This window comes from Heptranchias perlo, chromosome 27 (genome assembly GCF_035084215.1).
Source record: "Heptranchias perlo isolate sHepPer1 chromosome 27, sHepPer1.hap1, whole genome shotgun sequence".
Lineage (NCBI taxonomy): Eukaryota > Metazoa > Chordata > Chondrichthyes > Hexanchiformes > Hexanchidae > Heptranchias > Heptranchias perlo.
Window position 1 is genome coordinate 12,555,681 of NC_090351.1, and position 19,273 is coordinate 12,574,953.

Consider the following 19,273-nt stretch of genomic DNA (forward strand, 5'->3'; position numbering starts at 1 on the left):
AGTGTACACAAGCGAGCAGTAAATATACTGAACACACTGTCTTTACTCACCGTGCCATCTGTTTGCATATTATATGCAAGTTTATTTTTCCTTCCTGATTAATGTCTGGCACCACACCAGGGTAAGCCTACTACACAGTTGGGGAGCTGATTGGTAAGTAAGAGCAGATAATAGAAGTGAAGCATCATCACAGATGTCTGGCATCAGAGGAACAAAATGACATGTTCCTTTATGAGGAAAAAAAAGGTCCAGATTACAAAGACATTGTTTTTAGCAAATGGAGAATTTCCCTGCAATGTTTAAATGTCAAATGTACATGTTCCTACAGCAACTTGTACTGCAAGATTAAATGGGCACATCTGACATTGCTAGCTGTTTCCAGTGTAAACAAAACAAATATAATGTTTGTGCAACACCTAAAAACTAATGTCTTCCTGTTGAGCTTCAGCAGAATTTGTGGGCATTGGGCCAGACTCTGCTGCCTCTGCTGACTGAATAGGCACTTTGGAATTGGTTATAAATTTAACTGAATTCTAAAGGCAATAACATTTTACATTGTGTTTCAAATTAATGTCTGTGTGTAACTGAAGCTTATTGAATTATTGGGATTCTTTGACCATGGAATGGTTTTGAGGACATGCTTCATTGCTTAAGGATGTTGGCTCGTAATATGATGTCATTGAGTTTCCCATCCTCAATGACCCTGTTAATTTTCTGTACAATTTCAATCTACCTAAGTACGCCAATTCAACTTGCCATTTTAACGTTTGGATTACAAGGTTGTGTTTCATAAATCTAAGTGATTTGTTCCAATTGTTTACATTGAACAGTTAATTCCAGTATTGTTGAAAGTTAGTTGGGTCCTAGAATATCTTTTCTGCTTTAAGGAATAAATCTTACATTTCAGTTTCATAATTAAAGCAAAATTGTGGTATAAATCATTTAGATTAGGTGGGAACAGTGTAAAGTTGAAGTGCTAATCTGATCAACATCTGTTAAAAGTGAGGTTTTTGTGTTCTCCAATATTTTAAAACAAGGCTGCATTTTTTAATTAAGTTATTTTAACCAGTTGGAACTTGCCTTGCCCACTTTTCCTTGTTTCTTCCAGATACCAGGACGTATTTTCCAAGCTTAGGTAGAAGATGGCATTTAAATCTCTGGTTAAAAATGAAACATGTGAGAAAGGGTTAAAAGGAAAGTAAACATTGTGTCTTTGACAAACAATTTGCTACATAAACAGGAAAAATAATCAGATGTTCTGACCAGCGAAGGAAATCCTGCTGTACTGCCTCCTGTGGATATAAAAAAAATTGGGCATCAATCTTAGAATCCTTTGAAGCTTGCTACACGAAGCATGTCTTCCAACATGATGGCCATAATTTGCTGTGGCAGGGCATGCCGTTGGTTAAACTTGCTCTTGCACGTTTAGGTTTTTAAATTTTTTGTGTAGCAAGTTGCTGAAAGTGCGAGCTGATAACGTCACGAGGGAAACGGCATCTGGGACCTGAGTGATTAGGACAAGCAACTGTGTATCTCTCTAACCAATCAAATGGATGGATTGTGAAATTAACAGCACTAGGACTGAGAAGGAAGTGTAAATTAGAATGGGTGAATTCAATGTCAAATCAAGTACAGAAAGAGAAATAGAGAGGGAAAGAAAGATAGGATTAAGAGAGAGAGAAAAAAAGAGACAAAGGAAAAGTTTTTTTAAAAAATTACAAACATTTTAAATTTTACATTTTTAAAATCTCCAACCACAATTAAAACCTGAAGGAATGAGACTCCACACTTGTAATAGTTAATTTTCAATGCCAAAGAGGTTGACTGGTAGTAATTATCACTTATTTCGTTGTTAAAAGGGTACTTAGACTGGAATGGGCAAGACTTAACTTTCTGTGGCGAGTTTAGTTTGTATCTACTGTGAAAATACAGCAACTTCACGTCGTTCAATGCATTTCAATTATGAGGTAGATAGTGAGATGCCGTTTTCACTAAGCGCAGCACATCTGGACAGCAACTTTTGGATTTGCGCGTTTAACCAGGCATCTGCCCCTTGCCTGAAGTTGCTGTAGCATTTGCGCATAAATAACGGCAAATCCCATCACGCTCACAGTTATTTTGACAAATTATGGCCCATTAACTCTAACAAGTTGGTCTTTTGACAATTTTTAAGGCCAAAGTAATAACAACATTCACTGTATGGGAAGACCATTAGCACACACTGTGTGGATCCTTTGTTTCCATCAGTGCATGCCTGAGCTTTGTCCATAAAGTGGCAATCATTGGTAGCAGTGGTACATAAGTTTATTTTATTGTAGTTTGAAGTTTATAAAATTCTATGGGAAGTGATGGAAAATGTTTTCTATGATGAAAGTAGCTATGCAACAAGTATAGCATCATACCTCCATGAAGCTCTGCAATGCAGCAGCACAGCAATATGTGTCATGAAACACTTGGAGCTTAGTGTTGGGGTTCGGTTGACTTGTATAAATATAGTATTGAAGTTGAACCGATGTGTTATAACATACGTATTCACATGTACCATAGAATGCACTTCTTTGTGATGATTTTTCCCCATCCCTTTTTCTCACCAGTTTTCCACTCCTGAAGGATTAACTTTCTGGGGTATGGTTCCCTAGGTGCAGGCCACCTTCCAGGACCTCATGCATGCAGCTATTGTTCATGTAGTGGTGATAGTGATTGCCAAGTTACACAACTACAGGAAGAATCACTAAGAGCTTAATTCTGTCTTCACTCAACATCCACACACATGCACTTCCAGCTTTAGTGTGTTAATACTAAAATTCCAAATTGGGTACTTGTCACGTAACTTCTGCAATTAACGTGCATTAAAAAAATTAATTTCCAAAAAAATGAATGCCTTCTGCGATTAATTAACAGCCCTAATTAATACTGAACTTGAGACAGTTTGTACTGTAGGACCACACCCAGGAGCAACTGTGTTGTGACTGCCTATTCTCATTTCACATAGGATCCTTACAGCTGGCAGAGAGAGGAAACTTTCCGTGGTCTGAATTAGAATCATGAAGTAAAAAGGCAGTAGACTAACCCCATGCAATACATAGTCCTTTAATAACTTTTTGCCTTCATTCTTTTCCTCTTGTTCATGCCTGATCATTGTCTTCCTCTTGTATCCTATTTTTGCATAGCCACTTGGATGTCAGGCAAATTAGATGGCTGGTAAAATCTGAATTATGGTTGATAGAGCTTTGCGTGCTCTGAATTGGTCCTGGCCCAAAGCAAACTCTGACTTTGGGCTAGCTTCTGTAGCAGGCCTAATTCAGAAGCAGTGCAGTGTAATTGACAGCGAGCTTCATTACTGAGCACACGGACATACCAACAGTGTGCTGGCTGTGTGGGTGCTTTTGCATGCCACAAGAAAAATAAATTCTGCTTCGGAGATAATCCTTTGAGATCGGTCTGTGTAAACAGGGAACTCTGTTAAATCAGATGTTGCAGATCAGAATTCTGAAACCAAATTAAGTCATTGGGATTCTGCGTAAACAAGATACCAGCAAGAATTAAAAATGGATTGTGATTTTAAAGAGGGATTCTATCAGCACTGCTTTTTAAAAAAAAATCAAGAAAAAAAATTAAAAATTGTTGGTAACAAACACTGGCTTGTTTGAGGCAATCAGTTAGCCTGGCTATGTGAGAGCTGAATTAATTGGGCACAATTAAAATGACAAGCACCCCGAATGGAGGATGGGGTCCACTCATAATTCCGTTCTCTCATTACCAGTTTACAAACTACTCCAAGCTGAGGTCATCTGCGCTCTGTATTTAAACAAACAAAAGTAAATTGTGATTATTGTTTTTAGAAATGATGCTAATTCGCAAGACCATCTATTGCATCTGTCTTAAAAATTCTTCTGATTTTCTTTCAGTTTTGTTATGACCTGCTCATGATGTGCATGTTTAATCTTTGTATTTTAATTCTTGAACCACACCTTTGGTCACCTCTCCTAATTCCTGCTCAGTGTTGTTTTTCCCCCTCCCCGATTGTGAAGTGCCGTGGCACATTCGACGAATGTAACCGATGTAAAGTAAGCGCAGCTTAGTTGAGGTGAATGGCATAGGTGCATTTAAGGGAAAGCTAGATAAGCACATCAGGGAGAAAGGAATAGAAGGATATGTTGATAGGGTTAGACGAAGTGGGGTGAGATGAGGCTTGTGTGGAGCATAAACGCCGGCATAGACCAGTTGGGCCAAATGGCCTGATTCTGTGCTGTAGATTCTGTGTAATTCCATGTTGTTGTAATGTGTAATTACCGCTTAATTTTAAAAAAAGATAACCATCTTCCCCCTTCTATGTTTTCGCCCTTTTTCGGGTGCTCAAGCACTGTTCCCTCGGCTGAGTGGGTCGGCCAGTGACCTCCCCCAAGACTTCTAAAAGCTGGATGGAAGAAACTGCTGGGCCATGTGTAATAGCACCCAGACTTGATTCACTTTCCTATTTTTTCTACTCATTTTGACCTTTACCCACCCCTCTGGACTACCCAAATATAGGGAGACAGAGGGTGCACATAGTTTAAATTTAAATACCTTATACAAAGGGTTTGGAATGAACTGAGCGGCAGTAGAGGATGATAGTTTGGAACAGACAGATATTTGAGGAAATGGGCGATTGCGAGGTGTTCATTTGTGGGACCAACTAGATGGACTGCAGAGTCTTTTCCTCTCCTGTACTTCCCTATGTTCCCATAGGAAGGGGGGAAAAAATTCAGAGGTGACTCACCCCCAACTATACTATTTCCGGGTGGCAGGCAGTGACTAGTGGGGTACCGCAGGGATTAGTACTTGAGCCCCAGCTATTCACAATATAGATAAATGATTTGGATGAGGGAACTAAATGTAACATTTCCAAGTTTGCAGATGACACAAAGCTGGGGTGGAATGTGAGCTGTGAGGAGAATGCAAAGAGGCTCCAATGTGATTTAGACAAGTTGGGTGATTGGGCAAGAACGTGGCAGATGCAGTATAACATGGATAAATGTGAGGTTATCCACTTTGGTTGTAAAAACAGAAAGGCAGATTATTATCTGAATGGTGTTAGGTTGGGAAAAGGGGAGGTGCAACGAGACCTGGGTGTCCTTGTACACCAGTCGCTGAAAGCGAGCATTCAGGTGCAGCAAGCAGTTAGGAAGGCGAATGGTATGTTGGCCTTCATTGCAAGAGGATTTGAGTACAGGAGCAGGGATGTCTTACTGCAGTTATACAGGGCCTTGGTAAGACCACATCTGGAGTATAGTGTGCAGTTTTGGTCTCCTTATCTGAGGGAGGATGTCCTTGCCATGGAGGGAGTGCAACGAAAGTTTACCAGACTGATTCCTGGGATGGCAGGACTAACGTATGAGGAGAGATTGGGTCGACTAGGCCTATATTCACTAGAGTTTAGAAGAATGAGAGGTGATCTCATCGAAACATATAAAATTCTAACAGGACTGGACAGACTTGATGCAGGGAGGATGTTCCCGATGGCTGGGGAGTCCAGAACCAGGGGTCACAGTCTCAGGATATGGGGTATGCCATTTAGAACCGAGACGAGGAGAAATTTCTTCATTGAGGGTGGTGAACCTGTGGAATTCTCTACCACAGAAGGCAGTGGAGGCCAAGTCATTACATGTATTCAAGAAGGAGATAGATATATTTCTTAATGCTAAAGGGATCAAGGGATATGGGGAAAAAGCAGGAACCAGGTACTGAGTTGGACAATCAGCCATGATCATTTTGAATGGCAGAACAGGGCAAAATGGCCGACTCTTGCTCCTATTTTCTATGTTTCTATGCTCTGGTATCTCCAGCACTGGAGGTTGTGTTTGAATTAGGCTGTCTATCTATCATCTCAGCTTGAGAATGGTTGGGGGGGTGGTGGGAGGAGGTCGGGCTGTATAAAGATTATGTGCAATTACCAGAGAAAACAGTATGTAGTGCACATCTCAGCTGCCTAACCGAGGCATGCAGGTTATTGTCACTATTACAGTACAGGAAAAATATGTAAGAAGGGTTCGAAGGAATAATACACAGAAATCAGAGCAGTTCCAAAGTGGTACTGTTGGACTGTACTTTTGAGGAGAACCTACATATTCTAGTTCTATTATAAAACTGGCAAATGATGTGGGGAGACCCTCTATGACAGAACTGTAGCCAGTCACATTACACCTGTACCTGCAACTATTGAGTATATAGGTCTGGTAGAACATAGAAAAATTTACGGCACAGAAGGAGGCCATTCGGCCCATCGTATCTGTGCTGGTCAAAAAAGAGCTACTCAGCCTAATCCCCCTTTCCAGCACTTGGTCCATAGCCTTGTAGGTTATGGCACTTCAGGTGCATATCCAAGTACTTTTTAAATGTGATAAGAGTTTCTGCCTCTATCACACTTTCAGGTAGTGAGTTCCAGACCCCTACCACCCTCTGCATGAAAATCTTTTTCCTCAGCTCCCCTCTAATCCTTCTACCAATTACTTTAAATCTATGCCCCCTGGTTATTGACCCGTCAGCTAAGGGCAATAGGTCCTTCCTGTCCACTCTAGGCCCCTCATAATTTTATAGACCTCAATTAAATCACCCCTCAGCCTCCTCTGTTCCAAAGAAAACAACCCCAGCCTATTCAACCTTTTCTCATAGCTAAAATTCTCCAGTCCTGGCAACATCCTCGTAAATCTCCTCTGTACCCACTCTAGTGCAATTACATCTTTCCTGTAATGTGGTGACCAGAACTGTATGCAGGACTCAAGTTGTGGCCTAACTAGTGTTTTATACAGTTCGAGCATAATCTCCCTGCTCTTATATTCTATGCCTTGGCTAATAAAGGAAAGTATCCTGTGTGCCTTCTTTAACCACCTTATCTACCTGTCCTGCTACCTTCAGGGATCTGTGGACATGCATTCCAAGGTCCCTCTCTTCCTCTACGCCTCTCAGTATCCTCCCATTTATTGTATATTCCCATGCCTTGTTTGACCTCCCCAAATGCATTACCTCACACTTCTCCGGATTGAATTCCATTTGCCACTTTTCTGCCCACCTGATCAGTCCATTGATATCTTCCTGCAGTCTGTAGCTTTCAACCACATGGCCAATTTTTGTATCATCTGCAAACTTCTTAAACATGCCCCCTACATTTAAGTCTAAATCATTAATATATACCACAAAAAAACAAGGGGCCTAGTACTGAGCCCTGTGGAACCCACTGGAAACATCCTTCCAGTCACAAAAGCACCCGTCGACCAGTAGTGGCTTGCCAGTGGTTTTAGAAAAAAATCTCAAACCCCCAGTATGACCTGCACCAAAAGTTAATTCAAACTGCCAGTAGGATATCCCCCCTCTTCATTTTTTGCAGCCAGCCTATCAGTGTGGGACACAAGTGAAAATAGGGAAAAGGCAATTTAAAAAGGCACTGCCTTGATTTTGTTTTCAACTTTTGCATTGGCAATTATTTTGGCACTTTGAGTTGTTGGGCGAGGGGTATCATAGCAAGATAAGTGTCAAGTCCTTAGTTGTACAATGAAAGTGCTGACCAATATCCCCACTTCAGTTGTGAAAGAAGTTTATTTTGTAAGTGTTCAAAATTGTTTCATGAATATTCACTTGGGAGACCGACCTTTACCTGCTTGAATTTAGTGATGGTGTCTGATGTTCTAAATTTCATTTTGGTCATGCAAGATGGGTTATCACACTGGTCATGCATTATTATCATTGTATAAATATTTTATTGTAAAGGATGCATTCTATATGTAGACTGTAGATTGGCTGAGTAAATTTTAGCTTTGTTGAGGTGCAGAAACCAAAAGAAATGCTCAGTGACTTACTTGAGTGTCATTGCCAGGATCAGAAATGTTTTGATTTGAAATGTGGTGCAATTAAAGTAGTACTTTGACCACCTTGAGTTGAATGCAATAATAATTGAACAGTATTGGTTCTATAGACTGTTGACCAGGTGTGGTGATTTGTAAATTCTGTTCACCTGTTTCCAGTCATCCATGACTTTAATGTAGTAACATTTCCACTTACAATTCACAAAAATTGTCAATTTACCTGAATGAAAAGCTGTTTTCTTATTGTCCTTGTTTTAATTTGGATATCATGAAGCTGGTTCCCCATGTTTCCAGAGCTTAATCTGGTTCACTTAACCCTGCAGTAGCCTCGTAGATCTATAAAAGACTGGGTCTGAGTCTTCGGCTAGGAAAGGGGAGCCAGATTTAACAGTGGAACAGTCTCCTCGAATCTGAGTTTAAAATGAGGTCAATATAAGAGCAGCTAAAGAACACAGTGAATTCCCTTTCCTTGTAATGTGTCTGCCAAAATGTCAGCCTCCACAACAGGATCGATTTCTGGTATTGTGACATTTCTTTCAAAGTATACCATGCTTGACAATATTCAGGCTTGGGCTGATAAGTGGCAAGTAACATTTGTGCCAGGCAGTGACCATCTCCAACAAGAGAGAGTCTAACCACCTCCCCATGACATTCAACGGCATTACCATCACCGAAACCCTCACCATCAACATCCTGGGGGGTCACCATTGACCAGAAACTTAACTGGACCAGCCACATAAATACTGTGGCTACAAGAGCAGGTCAGAGGCTGGGTATTCTGCGGCGAGTGACTCACCTCCTGACTCCCCAAAGCCTTTCCACCATCTACAAGGCACAAGCCAGGAGCATGATTGAATACTCTCCACTTGTCTGGATGAGTGCAGCTCCAAGAACACTCAAGATGCTCAACACCATTCAGGACAAAGCAGTCCGCTTGATTGACACCCCATCCACCCCCTAAACACTCCCTTCACCACTGGCGCACCTTGGCTGCAGTGTGTACCATCTACAGGATGCACTGCAGCAACTCGCCAAGGCTTCTTCGACAGCACCTCCCAAACCCACGACCTCGACCACCTGGAAGGACAAGGGCAGCAAGCACATGGGAACAACACCGCCTGCACGTTCCCCTCCAAATCACACACCATCCCGACTGGGAAATCTATCGCCATTCCTTCATCGTCGCTGGGTCAAAATCCTGGAACTCCCTACCCAACAGCACTGTGGGAGAACCTTCACCAGACGGACTGCAGCGATTCAAGAAGGCGGCTCACCACCACCTTCTCTAGGGCAATTAGGGATGGGCAATAAATGCTGGCCTTGCCAGTGACGCCCACATCCCAGTAATGAATTTTTAAAAATGCTTATTTAAAAAGGCATGCTGCAATTTTAATTATATGTTGTTTTCTTTACGTTTTAGCAAACAGATGTAATTTGGAGGGGTTAACTGTATAAACAGTATATATTGAGGTTTGAAAGAATAAAAATTTTAAAATGCTCTCTTTTGCTCTAAGTATATGGCTACTAAGGAAAGTTGTACATTTTTTTTGGAAACATTTATCAATGAGGATTGTATTGTGTATAAATGGAGCAATCTGATACCTCTTGCAATTTTTTTCTGTGCTTTTGAATGTTTGTTTTCCTTAGGGGCTGACTGTTTTTTCCACCCTGATCTATTCCTTTCATTGCAATTTTATTTGTAGAACCCTGTCCATATAAAGCAAGTGTCTGCTATTAATGTTGATAAAGACGAGACATAGGCAGTGATGTCTTTCGCCAGGCTGAATAAATCAGCTTTGGGATTGGAATTTCACAAATGTTGTGTGACTGGGTGTTTGCAGAAATCTCTTACAATCAGCTGTCTGTTCCAGCTGTGTGGGCTGGATATTTAATAAACTGTTCTTTTATTTTTTTTGCTCCTCAAGATCACATGAAAAGTGAGGTTGAATCGCAGGACGTTCTCATTCCTGAGCAGTTTTCGGGACTTCTACATGGGTCACCTCCAATCTGTGAGATTCAGGACGATCCAGTCACACTACTAGCTGCTTTGAGCAAAGTGGGAGTGGAAGCTGAAGCGATGCAAAGCAGAGAGTTGCCAGAGAGGCAACACTGTGCAACAGGGCAGGCAGAGAACACTGGCATTAAGAACTCTGCTGCAGCAGATACTGTTGAGCAAAAAGAGCAGCAGGTAATCTATAAAACAATCCTTCACACCAACATCAGCCAGACGGATCCAGAGGTTTTTATAAGCTCCGAGGCTGTTCAAAGTAAAAAGCTTTCATTCAGCAAGGGAGTAGAAAACCGGATATGTACTTTGGGAAGGGTACGGCCAAGTGGAAAGGGTAAAGCGGACCTTAAATTGGCAAGAAGTTTGTCAAAATCGGATTCAGACCTCATTACGTGTTCTCCACCTGAGGAGGACATGCTGGGAAGTCGCAGTGAGTCTCTTTCGAACTGCAGTTCAGTGAAGAAACGGTTAGAAAAATCACCATCCTTTCAGTCGGAATGGGAGGAGGTACGTACAGCTAACTCTGCAGTTTTTAATTGTTGTTTATGTTGGCCAACCGAATAATTTACTGGTATTAAAATAATGTAAATTTAGGCAAAAGATCTTTTTAACCAAAAGATGTTATAGGTCAAGCTGGGTTAATTTGTTTTAGGTAATTATATTGGTCTAATTAGACCGAAATATTGTTCTCCTGGCAGCATCCTGATTTCTGTAAAGCTGAGCTTGCACTTGCTACAGATTGCTAACTGATTTGATCGTAAAACTGCAAGTGTGGATAGTACAATATTATTGGTGCTTTTCATAGAAGCTCCTGTTGGTTTGGAGATTGCTGTGATGGGTACAGGTCAGATTTGACTAGGATAAATGGTTTGGTGTGAACCTATAGCCACTTACTCCCCACAGTGTGAAGTTGCGTTGATATTAGGGAACTGAAATGCAGCACATACATCAGGTAATTGGATCTGGTCTGATGTAGGAACAGTCGACTTTCTGTAAGCACTGAAAGATTGATATCAGTTCTGACCAACTTGAACAATTCTCAGTGCAGTCTCCGAGTATAAACACAAGGCTTAAAGTAGCATTCTTTTCTGGAACCATTAAAGTTCATCAGAAATGGAATTGTATTTTTGATAGCTGTACTTTATGGTTTTCTTGAAAGCTTTTGAGTGGAGAACAGATTAGTTATTAAATAATTTACCCCTAAGGATTCATTCTAGTACATACATACCTAAATTATTCATTCTAGTTCAGCTTGATTAGCTGTCACCATGTAAACCAGAAGTACTATAACATGAGCATGTAATACCATCTAAGCGTGTGTGGGGAAAAATAAATGTATTCTTGATGAATTCACACCAGCTCCTGGACTATTGCTGCATTCAAAATGGCTGACTTGGTGGGTCTCATTGATGTCCCCCTTGATTTCTGTGTGCATTGTATGAGAAAAAATAAATACGAAGCAAAAATCCACAGCTAGAGTAGCACAACTGCATTTGATTAATTATTTACCTGCAGATCATTTTAACAGTCCAACATTTAACTAGGATGAAAGGTATCTTTAAAAGTGTTTATAGCATTGATACTAATACAACTGATTTTGTTTTTTCAGCCCGGAACTGCCACACCTACTCTCTGAATTTAAAAACAGATAATCTCAATAAATATGTTTACATTTTTCTGCCTAGAAATGTTGCACATAGAAGCTAGAGTGGGGATAAAAGCATGACCTTTGAGAGTCTGTTAAGTTTATTGATGAACACTGAAACTGTGCCTGCCTGGTTTGCTCCAGTGTTATTAAGGAATTAAAATGACATAACTGATTCAGGCAATATAAAAACATCAATTATTATGCTACAGTTTGTAACTTGATAACTTAATATTCTCTGTACTGGTCTGGTTTTCTACCAGGTACGTCACTGAAAAGCAGATTTTAATGTAGATATCAAATGCTTTGCTGCCTCGTTCAGCTCTACTATTTCGTAGCACATGTTCAGAATTGCTCTTGTGAAAGGAAAGGAAGATTGTTTGAGAAAGCCTCTTTTAAAAATAGCAGTTGAGACCTATGGGAACCTGAAGAAATCTGCATCGGTTAATGATGAACCATAAACATATTTTAGTAGTAAATGTGGCTCTAGTTTGATTTGTCTCTTATTTTAAGTACTGAAGCTAGTGAGAGATCAGACTTATTGCAAGCAGCTCTGTGTTTGTCTTACACAAGAACACTATTTCTCAACTGGAGCATGGAAGGACAAAATTATTTTTTTTTCAATTTGTTCTGAGGATGTGGGCGATGCTGGCAAGGCCACATTTATTGCCCATCCCGAGTTGCCCCGCGAATGGACTGAGGGTGCTTAGTTGGAGAACCAATGGAGAGCACCACAGACTGTTGATGCAAAGTATGATTCTTCCCCTCTTCCTCCACCTCGATCTGCAAAAAAGTAAACTTGACTGAGTTCTTGATGCCAACTGTAGGAAAGCATTGAGCAGACGGAAAGTCTTCCTACAGTGAGAAGAAAATAAGAAGGAGTTTGATCACTGGGGTGTTCTTGAGCAGCTTTTAGTTGTCAGCTTGGAGTGTATTGGTACAGGGAGCTGTTGACCTGCTTTCCCTGCTGTAGTTGGTATGTGGCCTGAAGAAACGAGAAGGTAAAAGGTCAGTATCCTTAAAGGGTAGAAGGCCACACCCGGGGACCATTGGGATAGTCCCCGGCAATCGGGTGGGAGGGATCACGGGTTGATGGGAGAGTTGGCAACGGTCACAGGAGGTAAGGGGGGAGGTTGGACCAGCAATAGAGAAACTAGAAGGTAAAAGGTCCGTATCCTAAAAGGAACTGAAAGTTCCTGTGGCAAGACAAGAATAAGCATTATACTTTCAGGTGATTACTGTTATTTATTGAAATTTGATCAAAAAATTTACTTTTTGCAGAGTAGAAATTTGATCTAATATGAACTCAAAAGTTTATTAGTGTGGGGAAATCGCTGAGAAGTTTCTTTGGAGCTACAGTGACTGAATTTTGGGAGCCATTTGATTTTTTTGCACAAAAGATATCTTCAGGGTACAGTTAATGGTCTGGAAAATTTACTGTATGGATTTTAGAGATCTTGAAGTGGATCAAAAATTAACTAACCAGGAAAAGCTGAATCATCACATAAAGTGCACTCCATGCTTTTCTCAAATTGAGGTGATGTTTTCTAAATGTATGAACAGTTCAGGCAATTGGTTATTTCAACAAAATGTAGACTCTTTCTGTGGTAAACAGGCTATGGAGTACCTGTCTTTGTTGTACTCACATCTTCCTCAATGTGTGAATTGCAAGTCGGAAGTTCATAAAGGAAATGGACGCAAATTGTTGTGCAGTCACAGATTGTTCCCAACTCTCATTGAGAGTCCTGTTACATGCAAGTTCCCTACAATATTCTACTGTTTACAATTAATGGTTTGCGTTGACACTGGAAAAAAAGGCACTTGAAATTGCGTGCAATTAATTTTTATTGCATATATATCATACTGTAAATCGAGCATTAATCCTTTAAAAGTGGATTTTCAATAGCCTTTTAAATAAAAAATGGTAACAGCTATGATGTGGAGTGCGCTTGAACAGAAGGAAGAAATCCAAATCAGTTAAATTGAAGTGATTAGAGATTGAATTTTGTGAAGGAGAAGATGGGGTTGGAAACTGCAAATCTAAAGGTATGCCCTGTTTAGCTGCATTAAATGAAAATGGAGCCAACTGAAAGGCAATGATTTGTTAACGTCATCACATGACAGTAATTGGCACGATGCTAAGAACTTAAACAAAGGTTTCAGAGCCTTGTTTCAGACCAAATATGGTAAATCGTAGTGCATTCAGTCCAATCTACAAACAAGTGGGTATGATCAGTAAAATGATAGTACTGTTAGATTTTATTAATGCTACGTATTTTCAGTAATTATAAGGCATTATTTCACTTACGGGGGATTGGACTGAGTGATGTCATTTATAATGACATTGTTTGAAAATTGACATTAGGGGGTTGATATTAACCCCCCCACGATGGGTAGGAGAAGGTGGGGGTTAAAAATTAAAAATCGTGAAACGCGACCCCAATCCACTGTGTACGCGCCAGCCGCCATTTTTACAGTGGCGGGTTGCGTGCCGGGTCTGTGTCTCGCTCTCGAGAGGCGGAACATTTCATTATAATTAAAACAGGCTCCCACAGTGCAGTTAGGAGCCTGATTTAAATTTAATGCTGGCCGGCCGGGTTTCCCAGAGCTCAGAAAACCCGGCAGCTAAATGGAAACAGGAGCAGCCGCATCCAGCAGGTAAGTGCTTTTTATAGCACTGCTTGTGAGCCAGGAGGAGCAGGAATGCTTCCCCCCGGCCTTTCAAGCAAACCTGCTAACGATCAAAGTCTCTCCTTGATGGTGCAATCGGCTGACTTTTTTCTTTATGTCCCACTATCTTTCCCTCCCTTCTGGTTGCCGGTCTGACCACCACATCTGCCCCGCGATCTGCGGATCCACCCCCGGCCCCTTATACCCCGCGATCTTTCCTTCCTGATTGCCAGTCCTCCTCCTCCACCTTCCCCCCCCCCCTCCCCCGATGCCCCGCGGTCTTTGCTAACCCTCCCCCCCCCAAATCAACCCAGATCTCTCCCTCCCTCCTGATTGCTGGTCCAACCCTCCCCCATGCCCCAGGATCTTTGCCCCCCCCCCCCCCCCCCCGTATCCTGCCTCCTGGCTGGCTGCCGGGCGGGAAACGGAATTTAAAAAATGGTAATGATGTCCTGCCTTTACATTCTGCAGGACCTCCGCGTTTACGGGTTTCCCGGCAGCGAACACGTTCCCTCCTGTAAACGCCGGGGCCTATATTTCACAAAATGGAGGAATACTTTCTGTTCAAGCACTTCCCTCAGATTATATAAAAATATTTTGTACTCATTAGAATTTGCTGGAAATCTGTGTAGCATGCTGTTCTGGATTCTGGGATGATTTTCAGGCCAGTTAAGAAGTCATGTTTGTTACGAAGCCGTACAGGGATGTTGCCTATCAACAACGTCTCAAGAGCAATCCAACAGCAAGGGAGACCTAACTCGAGGGTCTACACGTGGGCAGCAAAATTGGTGATTTTACAAAAACGACAATGGAAATTTTGGTTAATATTTTACATTATGTTTCGATACAAAATTGGAGAGTTCTTGGAGCAGGAAATGTAATACAAAAATATAGGCAGGTGTTTTACACTCTGCACTCGTCAGCCCATGATTTTCCTGTTCATGAAAATGAGGGAAAATCATGGGCTGGCAAGATCACAAGTAGAAAACCCCGGCCATAATGTCCAATTATGAAATCATAAATCACGTCACTTAGCCCAACCTCCTCTAGCTGTTGATTGCAAATTCAAGACCTTAAAATGACTGACATAGCCTGCATAAAAAAACAACACAGTAAAAAAGACTGAAGTTGCCATGTTAACCTATAATGTTAAGATGACAGTTAGAATTATAGGATGTTAAAGCACAAAAACTAGGACTTATCTTTTTCTCCACATGTACCACTTATTCTAATCCCACTCTCCTGCTCATTGCTCATAACCTTTAATATTACTCTTCTTCAAGCTACTTTCTAATTCCCGTTTAAAAGTGCATCCTATCTTGCACTAAGACCTGCTCATCCATCAACCCATCCCTGCTGACGTACTTTAACTTCCGGTCCACCAACATCTCAAATTTGTCCTTGTTTTTAAATCCTACATAGCCTTACCCCTCATTAACTGCATAACCTCTCCAGCCCTGAACCCTCTCCCCTGAACTCCCTGTTTCTCTAACTCCTGCCTCTTGTGCACTTCCACTGGTGGCCATTGAAGTCAATGGAAAGAAAAATCGGGTGGGATGAACAGCGAGCATCGGAGCCGATATCGCCCATTTTACGCTCTCGCTGAAGTTAAAAGTTTGGAGTAAGCCTTTGATCACCCCTCCTAAATCTCTCCTTCAGCTTGGTATCTGTTTTTCCCACTGCCTCTGTGAAGTGCTTTGGGTTGTTTTCTATGCTAAAGAAGCTACATTAATGCTTCAACAGCGGTGTGTAGCAGAGAATTCCATATATTAATCACCCTCTGTAAAGAGATTTTTTTTTTTACTAACATCCCCTTTAATTTTTTGTTAATATCTTCCATTTGTGCCTCCTCCTTACTATCTCAGCAAACAGTGGAAAAAATATATTTCACTACTTATCTTATCACAATCCTTTATAATCTTGACCTCCATCAGGTCACCCTTAATAGTGAAGTTTTTTTAGATGGGGGCAGGGGAAATTGCAGGGTTATTTGTAAATATCCCGTTTGTTAGCATTTATTCATATTTTAGTGGTAAATCAGCTAAACATCAGGAAGACCGAAGTCATTGTCTTCTGCCCCCACCACAAATTCAGTACCTTTGCCACTGATGCCATTCCCCTCTCCGGCCACTGTCTCAGGTGGAACCAGACTGTTTGTCACTTTGGTGTTCTGTTCATGCTCTTGCTGATCTTCTGACTCCATAACCCTCTCCCTCACAAAGACCATATACTTCTACCTCTGTAATATCGCTCGCCTTTGCCCCTATATCTGCTGCTGAAACCTTCATGCATGCCTTTGTCACCTCCAGATTTGACTCTTCCAATGCTCTCCTGACTGGCCTTCCAACCTCCATAAATTTCAGTTCATTCTAAATTCTGCAGCTCATATCCTGCACCAAGTTCTGCCCATCTTTCACCCCTATTGTCACTGACCTACATTGGCTCCTGGTCCCCCAACAACTCACATTTAAAATTTTCATCCCCACATTTAAATCACTTCATGCCCCCACCCCTTATTTCTGTAATCTCCTCTGACCCTACCACCCCCTCAAAATCACTGTTCCTCTGACTTTGGTCTCTTTTTCAACCTCCCCCTCCCATTGCCCCACCTTTGGCAGCTGTGCCTTCAAATACCTTGGAATGCGCTCTGGAATTACCTCCCTAACATCGTCTGCACATCCACATCCCTCTCTTCCTGTAAGATGCTCCATAAACCCACCTCTTTAGCCTTTAACTTATTTGACTTAACTTTTGACTTCAATTTTCAGCCCACCCTGCTTTTATTTGCCATCTACCAGCCCTTGCTCGGGAGATTGTGGGAGATCAATTGGGGGGACAGAGAGAGAGAGACTAGAGGAATTGTGGGACAGACAGAGAGAGGAAGGCAGCCGATTGTGTGAGAGGGACCGAGCAATTCTGGGACAGAGAAAGGGAGATTGGAGAGAGAGAGGTGGAGATTTGGGTAGGGAAATGAAATAGATGGTGAGATTTGCTGCCCTTTGGTGACATCGTCCACAGACAAAGGGTCAGCTTTCACATGCATCCTGGAAATACCCTGCTGTACCTCTCCACCACTCCTCTCAACCCCTCCGCTGCCTCTGTGTTGTCGGACTGCTTGTGGCTGAGCTCCAATTTACTCCAGATAAACATTGGTAAGACTGAAGCCATTGGCTTTAACCCCTGCCACAAACTTTGTACCCTAGCCACCGATTTCAGTCCCCTCCTCCAGCCATTGTCTCAGACTGAACCAGACTGTTCGCAATCTCAATGTCCTACATCGAAATACATAGAAGTTACAACATGAAAACAAGCCATTCGGCCCAGCGCGTCTGTGTTGTCATCTACCCTCCACATAAGCAAATAGTGCTAATCACATTTATCCACCCTGTTCCCATTTACCCTTTTACCTCCATTCACCTATCCAATCTAATCTTGAATGTTGGCATAGTTTCTGCCTCAACCACTAACTGAAGTGAATTCCACAGCCTCACAACACTGTGTGAAGAAGTTCCTCCTGCCCTCAGTTCTAAATCTCTTATATTTAATCTTGTATCTGTGGCCTCTCGTTCTTGACCCCATAACTGGAAACAGTCTGCTTCTATCTACCCTGTCCTATCCTTTCATAATTTCAAACACTTCTGTTATATCGCCCGTAATCAGCAATGTTCTAACGAGAAAAGACCCAATTTTTCAAGTCTGTCTTTGTATTTGACTTTCCTCATACCAGGCAGCATCCTCGTGAATCTGCGTTTTTAAAAAATCATTCTTTGAATATGGGCATCACGAAGCTCGCATTTAATGCCCATCCATTGTTCCCCTTGAGAAGGTGGTGTTTGGTCTTCTTGAACCGCTGCAGTCCATGTGGTGAAGGTACTCCTACAATGCTATTGGGTAGGGAGTTCCAGGATTTTGACCCAGCGACGATGAAGGAACGGCGATATATGTCCAAATCCAAAATTGTATAATTACTTGAACATTGGGTGAATTGTATAAGCAAATTCTTAATAAGGGAATGATGTTGAACAATTTTTAGTGGTGTGTGTGAGCTAAGGAATACAGCTACTTTAAGTATTTAAATTATTTTGTTTGAGATAAATAAAACTGAAAGCTGTTTCTTTGATCTACCTGCACGTAAGAAAATATTTTTCTTTACTCTTGAGTATGTCCTGCACTTTCATAAAGACAGTCTTGTAGATCTTTTTTCCCTAGAGTTTTTGTAAAAATGTTGCTAATTTTTTTTTTTGTGTGGTGGCCTAGCTGACATTCTTCTGTCAGATCTGGAGCAACATCTGGGTTCAATCATTGTAACTGTTTTGGGGCATCTATTAATAGAAATAGAGTACAAAAGCAAGGAAGTTATGCTAAATCTTTATTAAAAAATTGGTTAGGCCTCTGCTGGAGTATTGTGTTCAATTCTGGGCACCACACTTTAGGAAGGACGTCAAGGCCTTAGAGAGGGTGCCGAAGAGATTTTCTAGAATGGTACCAGGGACTTGAGTTGTGTGGAGAGATTGGAGAAGCTGGGGTTATTCTCCTTGGAACAGAAAAGGTTAAGGGGAGATTTGATAGAGGTGTTCAAAATCATGACCGGTTTTGGCAGAGTAAATAAGGAGAAACTGTTTCCAGTGGCAGAAGGGTCAGTAACCAGAGGACACAGATAGGCAGAAGAGCCAGAGGCAACATGGGGAAACATTTTTTTACGCAGTGAGTTGTAATGATCCAGAATGCACTGCCTGAAAGGGTGGTGGAAGCAGATTCAATGGTAACTTTCAAAAGGGAATTGGATAAATACTTGAAGGGGAAAAAATTTACAGGGCTAAGGGAAACAAGCAAGGTAATGGGACTAATTGGATAGCCCTTACAAAGAGCCGGCACAGGCACGATGGGCCATATGGCCGCCTTCTGTGCTGTACCTACTATGATACTATCTAGTCAAAATTCTGCTCTCGATCAGTCTGAAGCATTCCAATCTAATTATGTCTTTGCTTGTCACATCTGTAAATGCAGCATTGTATATGCTACTTCTGGTTACTTGACAAAGCTACTTTTAGTAACTTATGTTAATTGTATCATGTGATTTATATCAGTTAGACTTAATTGTATTCAGGTGCT

General features: G+C 41.5%; 1 protein-coding gene across 8 annotated transcripts in view; it reads left to right on the forward strand.

Moving 5' to 3' along the window:
* The window catches only part of LOC137344410 (ankyrin repeat and SAM domain-containing protein 1A-like), a 345,223-nt gene that overhangs the window by 168,411 nt on the left and 157,539 nt on the right, over nucleotides 1-19,273 (forward strand). For all 8 annotated transcript variants that reach the window (XM_068007344.1, XM_068007345.1, XM_068007349.1 and 5 more), the window contains one exon: nucleotides 9,764-10,353. In XM_068007344.1, the coding sequence (XP_067863445.1) occupies nucleotides 9,764-10,353 (590 nt within the window). The remainder of the gene's footprint in view (nucleotides 1-9,763; nucleotides 10,354-19,273) is intronic.